The sequence below is a fragment of the Arachis ipaensis genome, chromosome B1 (genome assembly GCF_059453495.1).
Source record: "Arachis ipaensis isolate K30076 ecotype BB chromosome B1, ASM5945349v1, whole genome shotgun sequence".
NCBI classification, from domain to species: Eukaryota; Viridiplantae; Streptophyta; class Magnoliopsida; order Fabales; family Fabaceae; genus Arachis; species Arachis ipaensis.
The window spans coordinates 4,620,355-4,634,918 of NC_142436.1; the positions used below are offsets into that span (position 1 = coordinate 4,620,355).

A 14,564-nucleotide genomic window follows, 5' to 3' on the forward strand; every position below is an offset into this window, starting at 1 on the left:
ATCTTACGAATTAATTACGATTGCATATATCAGTTCACAATTTTAATACCATAATCAGTAGCTTAAAAAGAAAAGGCAATAAAAATACTAGGCAAAGCATTAAAAGTTAAAAACAATAATGAATATTTGATAAATTCATATTGTTTATTGAACAGCTTTGATAAGGTCATATTGTATTTGAGAATTGACTAAATAATTAAAAATTTATCACTCAAATTAACTTGGTCCCGTAGCTCAGTTGGTTAGAGCGTTGGTCTTATGAGCCGAAGGTCGTGAGTTCGAGCCTCGCCGGGACCAATTTTAAATATGTATAATTACCTGAATATAGTATCCTGGTTTTACAACAACATCTCAGGTATGACTGCAAAATGTTATTAATTTTTAATGAAAATTGAACGCATATTTATTTTAAAATGAAAAAGAAAAAACAAAAATTAAATTAAAGCAAATAACCTCAAATCCTAAAAGATGGGGAGACAAATAAGTCATTTTAATAAATTCATCATATTAATCTAATTTTTAATGCATTTTAAATTTTTAGTTAAACAATAATAGTTTATCATAATAATAAAATTCTGAAAAAAAATTTAAATAAATAAATTAAATATTTTATTCACCAAAATATATTATTTTTAAAATATTTATTAATTTATATAATATTACTTATTCTATTTATAGTAAAAACAATATGTATATACTATATATATTTATTGTTTACATTATAAATAAGATAAACAAAATAATATAAACGAATTTTTAAAAAAAAAAGTCTATTAATGTCTGAAATAATAGTAATAAATATAAGATTAATTAAAAAATAAACATTTAATATTTTTATTATAAAATTATTAAAACATAAAATTTAGATAAATTATATAAATTTTATATTTTAAATTGATCTAAAATGAATTGTAAATACCATCTTTTTAGTTATCTAATAAAATTGAGAGCTAAATAGATATATATGTATTTTATTTATATTTTAAATAAAATTAACAAAAAAAAATTTAATACACATTTCGTTTACACTTTAAATATGACACCAAAAAATGTGATTCTATGAGAAATTAATACTTGACAGTTGATCTTGTATAAATTTTTTAGCTTGTTATTTATACAAATATAATATGAGTCTTTGTTTCATTTTTTTTATCATGAAAAATAATTAAACTTAAATAATTTGATTAATCACTATAAATTTTAATATAAAAAATTTAAGAATTGATATTTTAATTAATAAAATATATAAATTAATTTTATATTCATTAAAATTAAATTTTAAAAAATTATTGAAATAATTTAATAAATAATAATTTATTATTTTTTATTTATGATGAAGAATGCAGCAATCTCAACACTACTAAAAATCTTGCAATCGCAGAAGAACGTGATATATGTCTGACTTTCTTTAGGAGTTGAGGCCATTTGCTTTCTCACTACCATGAGCACGGAAGACGTCAGACCTATTTGCCTCTTTAATTTCTTCTTTTCAAATGCATTAGGCTTTTCAGTCTACAAAACAAATCATAAGCCCAGATCACTTTATACAAAAGGCACTACTTAATTATTTAGATTTTGGGTTAAGTACTGAAATCGTCCCTAATGTAAGTGGCGAAAATCAAATTCGTCCCCGACGTTTTTTTGCTATTAAAATCATCCCGAACGTTCACAAACACTTTAAAATCATCATTTCCCGAATTTTTGGACAAAAATACCTTTGACTATTAATAATAAAAAAAAAAAAACCCTATCCCCACCCTCACCCATCAGCATCTCTTCGCTTCTCTCTCCCCCCCAACCCCCCAATTTTCCTTCCTCCTACACCCACCCCCAAACCCCACCCCCAAATCCCATCCCATCCCATCCCATCCCATCATCATCATCATCATCATCATCATCATCATCATCATCATCATCAGTTCCCACTCCCTCACCCCATCACCGCCGCCGTCTCACCCCCTCACCGCCGCCGCCCCTGCGTCCAACCCGCCGCCGCTCCGCGTCCAACCCTCCTGCCGCACCGTGGGTCCAACCCCCCGCACCGCACCGCACCACCGCTTCTTCTTCTTCTTTTTCTTTTTCTTCTGTGAACTGAATTTGTTGAATCTGTGGACTGGATTTTTTGTAAAATTTGTTGTGCATGTTTGAATTTTCTGTTGATGATGATGATGATGATGAACATAAAGAGAGGGGCATGAGAAAGGGGGTGGGGGGAGGTATTACAGTGAGGGGGTGAGGGAGTGGGTGAGGGGGAGGTGGTGAGGGGTAGGGGGTGAGGGATGGGGGGTTACAGTGAAGGGGTGAGGGAGTGGGTGAGGGGGTGGAGGATTACAGTGAGGGGGTGAGGGAGTGGATGAAGGGGAGGCGGTGAGAGGTAGGGGGTGAGGGGGTGGAGGATTACAGTGAGGGGGTGAAGGAGTGGGTGAAGGGGAGGCGGTGAGAGGTAGGGGGTGAGGGGGTGGAGGGTTACAGTGAGAGGGTGAGGGAGTGGGTGAGGGGTAGGGGGTGAGAGGGTGGAGGATTACAGTGAGGGGGTGAGAGAGTGGGTGAGGGGGAGGCGGTGAGAGGTAGGGGGTGAGGGGGTGAGGGAGTGGGTGAGGGGTGGGGGTTTACGATGAGGGAGTGGGTGAGGGGGGGGAGGAGCGGTGAGGGGTGGGGGGTTACCGGAGTGGGGTTAAGGTGTTGGTGTTGGTGTTTGTGTTTGTGTCTGTGGTGGTGGTGGTAGTGGTAGTGGTGGTGATGATGGTGGGGTAATGAAGGTGAAGAGGAGAATGATGATGATGAGGGTATTTTGGTTCAAAAATTTGGGAAAGGATGATTTTAAAGTGTTTCTGAACGTTCGGGATGATTTTAATAGCAAAAAAACGTCGGGGACGAATTTGATTTTCGCCACTTACCTTAGGGACGATTTCAGTACTTAACCCTTAGATTTTTTACTGTCAATGATTAATTTGTTTTGTTGTTTGATTGAAATTTTATTTAAAATTTTTTTTATTAGATAATAAATTATTATATACAAAAAGTAGAATTTAATATTCTAACCCTTAATTAAATAGATTAATAAATAATTAACTATTAAATTAATCTAAATTAATTACAAAAGAATACTAATTATTAGATACATTTTAAGTGTATCACGAAATTAAATATTTTAATTAACCACTAATTTTAATTTTAAAATATATATTTGATTAAAATTAATAATTAAAATCAATTTTATAATTAAAATTATTAAAACATCTAAATCTATAATTAACTTAAAATGTTTCCCTAATTATTTACCTTGTTTGTAGTACCAGATAAACAAATAAATAAATAAATAAATAAAAGACATGGTTTGGTGGTAGTACCCTAGTGCTTTGGGTAGTTAGTATATATTTTATATTTTAATATGTATTTTATATAATAAATAATAAATTTAATAATTAATTTTGGTATACAGACATAACATGCATGATTTAATTTTAAAATGTTTATATTTAAACCAATCATGACAGAGAAGGATAAAAAGAAAAGGGAGGCCATTTTAATAAAGACATTAAAAATATCTTTTTTTTAAAGACGTTTACATGTGTCATGTTATTATTGGATATTTTTTATTAAACTGGTTAATAATTTATTTTTTAATAAATTAAAATAAAATCGATTTATTATAGCAATAATAATAAATCCAATTATTTGTATTATAATTATTAGATCCGGTTTGATCCGATCAAATTATACAATTTAAACTGAATATCTTTAAATTTTTTTATAAAAAGATAAATATATCCCTGATTTTTTATTTTATAGACATTTAAATCCATAAAAATTTAAAAATACAATTAAATCTCTAAAAAAAAAATTTATTGTTATGGTTATAAAAATCGGTTTTATTCTAATTTATTAAGAAATTTAAAATAACCAATTTATTAATAAGTCTAATAATAATACAAAATATAAATGTCTTTACAAAAAGACGTTTTAAACCTCTTTATGGACCACCCAAAAAAAATTACCATAATACTATATGTCGAACTAATTAGTAGGGTAAGAAATAGGAATTGGTAACAAATGCTCACAACCACCATGCACAAGATTAATGAACCATGATACCTACAATCTCTGATAATAACAACTATCTTATCCACTCTGGGTGTGTTCTTATTTATATCTTCTACCTATAAAGTTTTCCAATCTAACAAACTTAACAACCTCTTCACATTACATTACATATGTCTATCTATGTTTCATTGTCACCTTCAATTCAATTAAAAACTTAGCTATCACTCTAGCTATACACCAAAAATGGCCACTACTCAAAATCATCACTACCAAATCAATTTCATTCAGTTACACTTCCATAAGCTAAGAAATAATAATGATGCCTCAAACTACCAATCATTTAATCAACAAGGGCTAATCCTTTTGATATGTTCCATTTCCATTCTCATCCTTCTACCTACATTCTTCCTATGTATCCACTTCTGTTGCCGCCTCCATCGCGTCTTCCTCCTCTTTTCGCAGCAACAACAACCGGCGAACCCGGTTGTGGTGATAATCAACCCTACCCATGATGATTATCATTCATCTTCAATTATTACCAAGAGTCTTAGCTTTGTTGGTGATTATGAGAACAAAGAATGTTGCATATGTTTGAGTAGTTTCCAAGAGAATGAGAAGGTAAAAATTTTAAGTGAATGTGAACATGTTTATCATTCTGAGTGTTTGGATTTGTGGCTTAGGGCACATCCTAGTTGCCCTCTTTGCAGAGCATCCCTCCATTTTAGTAATTCTCTTGCCATGAAGAAATGTACAATTTAATTAATTTAAATTAATTAATTTCTTCTAATTCCTTTGTGTATATGTGTGCACATGTTAATGCTAAGCATATCATATATATAGCCATTTTAAATTTCATCTTTAATTTTTTGAATTGTTATATCATTTTTTTTAGGTGAATGCTATGGTGCCTAAGATATGGTGTCTAACTTACTAAAAAAGATAAAGAAATAATATTTAATAAATTTTAAATATTTTACATTTATTTTATATATTTTATTTTTTTACTTATAAAAACAAGTTAGACAATTTAAGCACCACAATAAAAGGCACCATAGAATTCACCTTTTTTTTATGGTATATTATTCTTCTAACTTTTCCCAGAATTTGGAAAGAGCTTGGAGAAAAGTATCTCTTAGAGTGCTTTATTGTTTGTATAATATTTTAAACTAATTACCCTTTTCTAAGTAATTTTTAAAGTAGGTAGAATAGTGCACAGTAATATATGATTAGATACTCAATTATATTAGGTGTAAAAAAATTAACTATATTTGATATTTTATAAGAAAAATTATTATATTATTATAAATAAGTTCAATTATTCTTATTATAGATTATTCTATTATCATAGATTATTCTACAAGTGGTTGATTATTTAATTAAAAATTTTATAAATTAATATATAAATAGAGTATATATTAATTTGATGGTTGATTTTTAGTATACATAAAATATTTGTTAGATATATATATAATTAAAAAAAATAAAATGAGTGAAACTAATTAAATAAAATTTAACATAGTATATAAGATAGAAAATGGTACTCATAAACTGTTTTTCTATCATCTCTATATCATTTTCTAAAATAATAAAAGATCACTTATTAATCAAATAAAAAGTGAAAGGGGTTTCTGAAGAAATTCTTAAATCTACTTCTATAAGGAAGGTATTCCCTTTTAAGGTATATCATATATGTACTATATAGTTGATGGTGGGAATATAGAGAGTTTAAAAAGGAAAATAAATTCAATTATTCTTTCAACTATTCTTTCTTTAAATTTCCCTCAAAATCTTAACTCATACATTATTGATACACATACATATTCTATCACATCCATTATTAAATGTTTTTTCCTTGTAAGAATAAATAATGAAAGTACAGATAACTATAAGTTTATAACTAGGGCCATAGTTAGTTGAACCATTTATTTTGTAATAAATGAAACAAAAAAATAAAGGAATCACGTCGAGGCCAATGTGCACGAAATACATAATAAACATATGGCTATTTCTTTGGTACTATATCATCAATTGCATTAATTTATTTCTTGTGACTTCTCAATTGAACATTATACGAAATGAAAGGATTATTGTTGCAGCATCATCTGGTGCACTAACTAATATATAATGTCACTTAGGCCGTGTTTGTTTATTAAAAAAAATACAAAGACACAATACAAAAAAATAACTTATTTTTTATTTATTATCACAATTAAATTTTTATATATATTTATATTTTTTATCTATTTTTTATTCTAATTTTTTGCGAAAAAAATAAAGATAAATTAGATTTTTTATTATTTGTTCTATCTTATATTCAATTTATCACTAAACAAAATACAAAAATACTAATTTTTATATCTCTATCATTTATATCTTATTTTTAATATCTTGTCTTATTTTATTCTTAAAATCAAACACAATCTTACATAACCTTAATTTTTTTTTGTAATATTTGCAAATTATCCATTATAAAAGTTGATTTCATATATATATAGACACATTATATTTTGTTTCTCCTTTTCTAATAAAGCATCCATTATATTTTCTTTTCTTAAGAATTATTGAGTGAGTGAAGTAAGGAGCAAGTGTTAATATCTTAAACGGCAAGGAAATATTTGGCAATAGACGTATGATACAGATAAAGTGTAACAAACTATATTATTAATACCTGGCTACATATTTTTTATACATAAAAGAAATTAAATGAAAATGAGACTAAAACCGACAGGGTGATTAGAGAAACAGTAGATAAACAACTAAAAGTGGCAATGTAAATAGAGTTGTTAACGATATTTACTTATTGTGAGTTTTGACTCTCTTTTATTTTAAATCTAAAATTTATTTCATGTGCCAGCCATCCTTGGAGTCGTTCATAGTGGATCATGTAGGGATGTCAATGGGGTAGGGTGGGGGTGGGGGATGTCTCCCTACTTCCCATCTCCACCCTTAGATTTGCTTTCCATCCCCGTCTCTATTCTCCACCGTGGAGGAATATTGCTCCCCATCCCCATTTTTCACAGGGACCCATTCTCCATCTACATAATAGTTCTAACTAATTATTAATTTCCATATGAATAGAATTGCAAGTATCTATCTTATACAAAAAGTGCAAGATTTTATACAAAAAGTCTAAATGACACGATGGTGACTTCTTTCGAGATAACGCAACGACGAGCCAAAGGAAAAAGCAGTGGACGAGGTGGGAGATGCGGCAATAGAGAGGAGAATGGACATGACGGCAGAGTTACGAAAAGGAACGCCGCAAATAGAAATTACGATGCGGTAAGGGTGATGGCATGGTGAGGTGTGACGATGCGATGAGAAGGGTGACGAGAGGGTGGCTGCAGAGAGGTTGGATGGAGTATGGACAGCCTTATGGATATCTGAATTGAAAAAGGGTTATGCAAATAAAGATTATGAGTTTTGAGTTTCTGTATATATATGTGTGTGTGAGAAATGACTAAAAAACATATATGAGAAATAAACTATTAAGGATAATTCAAGGAATTCATAAATTTCGGGGAATAGTGGGGATGGGATGGGGATCTCCGCGCCTGCTTCGGGAGAATTTTGTCCCCATTCCCATCCCCACGAGAAAAATTCTCCACAATCAGATCTCCATTCGGAGCAGTCCCCGCAAGGATCCCCGCGTCTTGGGGAATTTTGCCATCCCTAGAATCATGCAAAAGTAGATATATATTGAATAAGAAAAGTTTGTATTTAGAAAAGAAATTACACCAAAATTAGAGTTAATAGGTTACTAAGTAATAATACGAATTACAATATAGAGGAATCCTAGGGGCAGCAACTTTTGTGATTTGTAGCCATTAAATAGTCATTAATGATAGTTTTAATGGTGTGAGATTGGTGTGAGATTTCATCCAATAGCTCATTTTTTTTTTTGCTAGTTACATACTGACCAAAATTTAACAAAGTTGCTGGCTCTAAACTTTTCCTTACAGTATATTATATATTGAATGTTGAGCTTTTTTGTGAATGATATGTTGGTATCTCAAAATTTTGCACTAATATTGGTACATGAACAGGTTAACGGTTGGATCAAGGGAATATAGATATAATGTTTCTTAGTTAGTAGCATTTATTTTTTATAATCTAATAATCTTCTCAATATATTTTACTTATTTCCTTTATAACATAATGACCCAATTATGATGTAAAATTAATTTTAGTCTCACATTTTTTTTCTTTTCTGACTTCAATGCAACGGGTCATTTTTTTTTTTTTCCTTTTACACAAACCTAATTTTGTAAGATTTCTGGACATCATACTAAGTTAATCTTCGGCCCTCCATTAGAACAGGCCCAATATATTTGTTTTTTATTTAGCCCCTTTCAATCCAAATTCCAAGGTATTATTATTATTATTATTATTATTATTATTATTATTATTATTATTATTATTATTATTATTATTAATCAAATTTCAAATCCAATCAAATGCTTCTATTTATATATAATTTTTTTTTTTTTTTCAAGTTTAAGGAATGTATAAAGAAAGTAGAATGGGCAAAACAATACAATTAAGAAATTTATATACTAACCAAGTTGGGTTGGTCTAGTGGTTAGCTCACTAGTCCGCTTAAGCAAGTGTCGGGGGTTCGAATCCCGCCTTGTGCATGCAGCAACTCATTGGCCAGCGGCAAACCCTTAAATGGAGCTCAGTACCGCGACGGATTAGTCCTTGGCCTGTCGGGTTGGGGGATACCGTGGGAAACCAAAAAAAAAAAGAAATTTATATACTGCTAACTAATTAATCATCAATAATGACCTTTTTTTACTTTTGCATGAGGCATTGACCAAACCATGCAAGTGTCTACGGATGAGGCCAAGTTGTGCATTAAATATTGTAGCAAACATCGTTTTAGAATGGCCTCATTTGCAGTACTTTGTTCGTTTAATACATTTTTTTCAGGACCTATATAGACTCAGGTACATGAATTCAAATTCAGTTGACCAGAAATCATGGAAGATTTTGTCCTTGCCTCTTGCCTCTTGCCTCATTCATTACTTGCAACATTGTGACATTTTTTTTTACTATTTTATGTTATCATTTCAAACTGTATATTAAGACCAATAATATATTAGTCAATGGTAATTTAATTTCTTAACTAGAGATTTTTCAACCCGGCCTTTAGAATCGGTTTTTCAACCGTATATTTTAAGATTGTGTTTAAAAGAGAGACTGAAATTAAAAAACAGACAGAGGAATAAAGACGGAGAGACAAAAATTAAATTAAGTCTCTATATTATATTTGGTGTAAAATATACTAAACTGAGTTATGTCTTAGTTTAAGATAAATATAAAGATTGAACAGTAGATTTAAAATTTGAAAAGTTAAATGAGAGTATTTTTTAAAAGAAATATTATAAAAAAATTTGTCTCTATCTTTGAAAATTTTCAATCCTTGGGTTCTTATTTTTAGAAGTGATTTTGTGTTTGGAGACTAAAATTTTAGTTTTAGTCTCTGATCACTAAACACAATACTTAGGGGTCCTTTTGGGATGATTCAAAATTTACTTTTTTGAACTTTTGATTTATGAAAAGTAATAGTATTAATGTCTGGTGCAATTTTCAAAACCAAATTGTAGCTATCTAAGAAGCTATTTAAGTACTTATGGTTAAGTTAAAAAAAATGACTTTTCTCATAATAAAAAACTTTTTATCACATTTCTTTAAAATAAGCACTTTTTAAACTAAAATACCAAATACAAAATAACTTAATTATAAGCTACGTTTAATATAAGTATTTATTGCTTAAACTATTTTTTCAAAAGAAGCTTAATTAAGCTGTTTTTCCAAACTGAATCTTAGTCCCAATTCTTCAATCTCAGAAAATAAATGCAACCTAAGTAGATACATTTATGTTGTATGTATTTATTTTTGTATTATTTGATATAATAGAGATTTGATTATAATAAATAGGATAAAATATCAAAATGTTATAAAAAAAATCATATCACTAACAAAAATAAATTTAAAAAATATAAACCAGAAATTAATTTGGTTATGGATAAAAGATTGGTGCTAAACTTGTATATGGATGTATGGTGTGTTGTCCACAATTGTAGATCTGTGTTGATCAGAGGCTTGCAAAACACAGGTAACGTTTTGCAGGCGTTGGAATAAAAAATATGTAGGCCCTGCAAAACGCAGGCTGCGATTGGGCTGGAAAGGGAACTATTGGGCAAGAGGGACGCCTCCTTAGTGCCGCTGCTCCTACCGCCCGCCAAGCGGGCGGAGCGCTCGTTATCCTTACTGTTTTCTATCGGCTGGAATCGAAGCTGCGGATAGATCAGCAGATAGGTTGCTGCGGATAATTTATCCGCTGTTGATCAAATTAATCGTCTTCAAGATCGTCCGCCAAATTAAGGCCGACATGGAGCCATGCGCTGTATTGCGCTCGAACAGTTGAGCGGCCGCCGGCCTGCTACGCATCCTTATTAATTAATAGGTATAATGTAAGGTAGGTTTGGGTATAGCAGGACTTGAACGCCAACGACTTTCATTTTTTCTATCGTCGTCGTAGTTGAATAAGGTAAGGTGGACGTTGAAAACTTTCCAACAGATAATATGGAATAATTTCTCTTAATAGATCTCTTCTTGTTCCTCAATCTTCGGAGAATGCGGCGTTGTATTATTGTAAGTTCTCTCTTCCGAACCTTCCATACTTGTTTCTTAAGTAAGGACTGAAATGAACCATATCGAGCACTGGTCTCACTCTACAAGTTAAGTTCGATGAGCTCCTAGCGTGAATTGGGTTCGACTCCCGTTATACGCGATGTGGCGAATCAGACTGATTCAACGGAGATATGCCTGCATTAAGATTTAAAACTTGCAGCAAGCGAAACGTGCTCTGCATGCCGACAGGGGTAGGCGTTGAACAACTTGGGACTGCGCAAAACGCAGGATGCGTTTGTCAGCGTAGCAGAGTCAAACGCAGGTTGCGTTTTGCAAGCTTCTAGCTGCATGCGCGCCACGTGTTCTCCAAGGGTGTTCAGCTTGGTCCTTATAAGCGAAAAATGCAGATTGGAACGGGAGAAAAGTAAAAAACTAGTTACTGAAGCAAAATGAGAAAAAGTTGAAGGAGAGTGAGGAAGCAAGAGTTAACCGTGAAGGAGCTAAGTGTTGCTGAAGAAGAACTGCACGGTACAGAAAAAAAAAATTGGTGCGTGATTATACCAAACTGGAAGAACATATTATTGAGTATTTAGATCATCCTCAATTTGTAAATAATTTTTTTTAATATTTAACAATAAATATATAGATTAATTCGAATTTTATTTATTTGTCTTGTAATTAGTAGTATTGTGATTATTAATATTATTATAACTAATATTATGTTGTTATTTATTTCTCATTACGGTTTAATTTTTTTAATACTGTTATTATATTATTATTGTTATTATTAGGCAAATTAATTTCTGTATTGTTAGTGACGTTGTTATTATTATTATTATTATTATTATTATTATTATTATAGTGGGTATGTTAATGAGAAAAATTTATTAATAATTTTTAATAACAATAATGTGTGATAATTTATTATTATTTTTTAGTGATTTATTAATAATAATAATAATAATAATAATAATAATAATAATAATAATAATAATAATAATAATGTTAACAGTAAACGATTTTTTTAACAATGTTTAATTAAAAAAATGATTATGTTTAATACTTTAGTAATATTTTGTAATAATAAGTAATACTGTATGTTAATAACATACCGTTTAGGATATAGGTAATATAATAAATGGTTATTATTATTGTTATTATTGTTATATTTGAGTAATTATTATTATAATTAGAGTGTTATTATGATTATTTTATAATATTGGTTATGATAGAGAGAATAAATTATTATTAATTTTTAATAATTAATAATACTATTTAATAAATAATAGATAAATATTTGTGATTTTTAGAATTATTAACCGATATTATTTAGAATTTAATATTTATCATTTTTCTTTTTGCAGGCTATCAGAAATTTGTTGTCCAGAAAACTGGATCCGCCAGATATCTTTAACGAGGTAGCTGCAGGTCTGCAGTGATACTACATTGACTGGGTTTCAACACGTTTCGCGAGTAAGCGAAATGAGAAGTCATTCTGCACTACTGAGTGCTTTGGTGGAATGCTGGAGGCCGGAGACTCACACATTTCATCTTCTGGTCGGTGAAGTGACGGTGACGCTGGAAGATGTGAGCTATATTCTTGGTCTCCCGATTAATGGGAAGTACGGGTAGATCAGATAGCAGTCACCAGTTTTTGGTGGAGAACTGCATTACGTGTTTTGGTCGGGAGCCCGGTCCGGACGATCACGTGTTCGGGAAGGTTAATATTGCTTGGTCCGGCGGTGCAGAGACACCGAGCCGTGTGATACTCGGGAATCTCTTGAGCGGTACGTCCGGGCGCACATTTTCTGCGTGCTCGGAACAATTGTGTTTCCGGATAAATCGACCGTTTCACTGAACTCGAAGTTTCTACCGCTACTTCGGGCAGTCTGACACACCTATACAGATCGTTGTGTCGTGTCTCACGATACAACTGCAAGAAAATGGATGGCCCACTGATACTGCTTTTTGTTTGGGCGTGGGAGTGTATGCCATTCCTGGCACCTATACCCCGCGATCAACTCGGCGATATTGGTATTCCACTAGCGCGATGGTATTGGCTTTTATCGTTATTGTTATTGTTATTATTATTATTATTATTATTATTATTATTATTATTATTATTATTATTATTATTATTATTATTATTTTGTTCTTCTTATTAATTGTATTTAATTGTTAATTAGGTGCCAGCATATGAGCACTACTATCAGGTCCCGGCGTATGAGCACCAGGTTCAGATGCCGGCATATGCCTATTAGTTTCAGGACCCGGCATATGCCCAGCAGTGGCCGGCATATCAGTAGCAGGCAGCATATATACCGGAACCACAGCCGCCTCAGGCACCTGAGCCCTACATACCACATCTCGTAATTCCAGCCGAGGGTCACTTTAGTCCGTTGGATGGATCTGACACCATCAGCTTCTCTCAGGTCCTGAGAGATACAGATTTTCTATCCCCGATGTCACCGCAGGAAGGGCCTGCTACATCTCAGTATTCTGGTGGTTGTCGCGCCACTTCAGGTCATGCTAGTGACTTTGACTTTGATCAGTCAACGGGTCATGTAGATCCGCCCGGTCCATCCGCACCACCACGCGGCCAGTTGTTTGATTTGAATGAGTACCCGCAGCAGGAAGAGGGAGACTTGGGATACGACTTGCAGCACTGGTATGATATTGGTGGAGCGAGTGCTCCGGAGATGAGTGACAGCGGTTTGTATGATACTGGTGGTTCGAGCATGACAGATTTCGGTGGTACTGATGTCGGCAGTGGGCTGGACGCTGGTGTGTCTCAGGGTCATCCGTATAACTTACAGACACAGACTGCGCCTTCGGACAAATACACCCCATCCTTGTATTCGAAGAAGGCGTCGAGGAAGTAGTCTATTGCAGTTGATGTTGGATTCAGTGTTGTATCTTGTATTTAGATGATTCTGTTCAGTATTATTATTATTATGACATATTTAACTTTGTTCCCGTGTAACTCTGTTTGGATCAAAAATGTTTATTCTCTAAAAAATTGAATAACGAGGTTAAAAACTTTATTTATCATAAATTGTTAACTAGGTTAAAGTAAATGACGATGTTACAAAAAAAAGTAACATATAATTGTGAAGTAGGTCATAACAAAATTACATTGAAAAGCTTAACCACTAATGACCTCCAGCAGAGCTTGGACCTGCGCGCTGAGGACATCGGTTGCGGCTATGTCCCTCGCGTCCACATATAGTGCACCGGCGAGGACCACGCATCTCACGCGAATGTATCTCATTCAAGTAGCGGGTGGACTTCGGTCTTCCTTTCGTCGCGCGCCTCAAAGTCCAATTGACGATCACCTTCGCTCCTTCGTATCTATCCCACGTAGAGGGGTCACCCATCGGAACAAACTCGCCTCTGTACACCTTTCAAATTTCAGACATCTTGTGCACATCGTGCACGTACACTTACCAATCGAGACGCTGGTTGGCGCAACATGCAAGCACGTGGCGACATGGAAGTCGCTTGACCTGGAAATGGCCACAGTCGCAGTGTCGTTGCGCAAGGTTGACAGTGTAAATGGTACCATCTTGCATTTCGCGAACCTCAAACATCTCATTGCGCCTGTCAAACCGGTTGACCACAACGTTTCCTGCACGTTGGAAGCTTTCTTCAACTCTCTTCGTTGCAAATTCTGAATACATGAATCCGTTGCAGAGACGCTCATGAGCCTCGGTACTCTTCCGAGTGAACAACTCATTTAGCCGATAGAAAGTTGACCGGACCAGGGCAGTCACAGGAAGGTTGCGTGCACCCTTCAGGACAGAATTTATGCACTCTACTAAGTTTGTCGTCATATGTCCCCAATGATGACCACCATCGAATGCCAACACCCATCTCTCAAC

At 32.9% G+C, this 14,564-nt stretch overlaps 1 protein-coding gene and 1 non-coding gene across 2 annotated transcripts; both read left to right on the forward strand.

The window, feature by feature from the left end:
• The first annotated feature begins 223 nt into the window (after nucleotides 1-223).
• Nucleotides 224-297, forward strand: TRNAI-UAU (transfer RNA isoleucine (anticodon UAU)). The gene has a single exon. It is a non-coding gene; the product is annotated as a tRNA-Ile (tRNA).
• Nucleotides 298-13,145: 12,848 nt separating this feature from the next.
• LOC148575584 (uncharacterized) lies at nucleotides 13,146-13,565 on the forward strand. The gene has a single exon (XM_088502340.1). The coding sequence runs from the start codon at nucleotides 13,146-13,148 to the stop codon at nucleotides 13,563-13,565; it is 420 nt and encodes a 139-aa protein (XP_088358466.1).
• The last annotated feature ends 999 nt before the right edge of the window (nucleotides 13,566-14,564 follow it).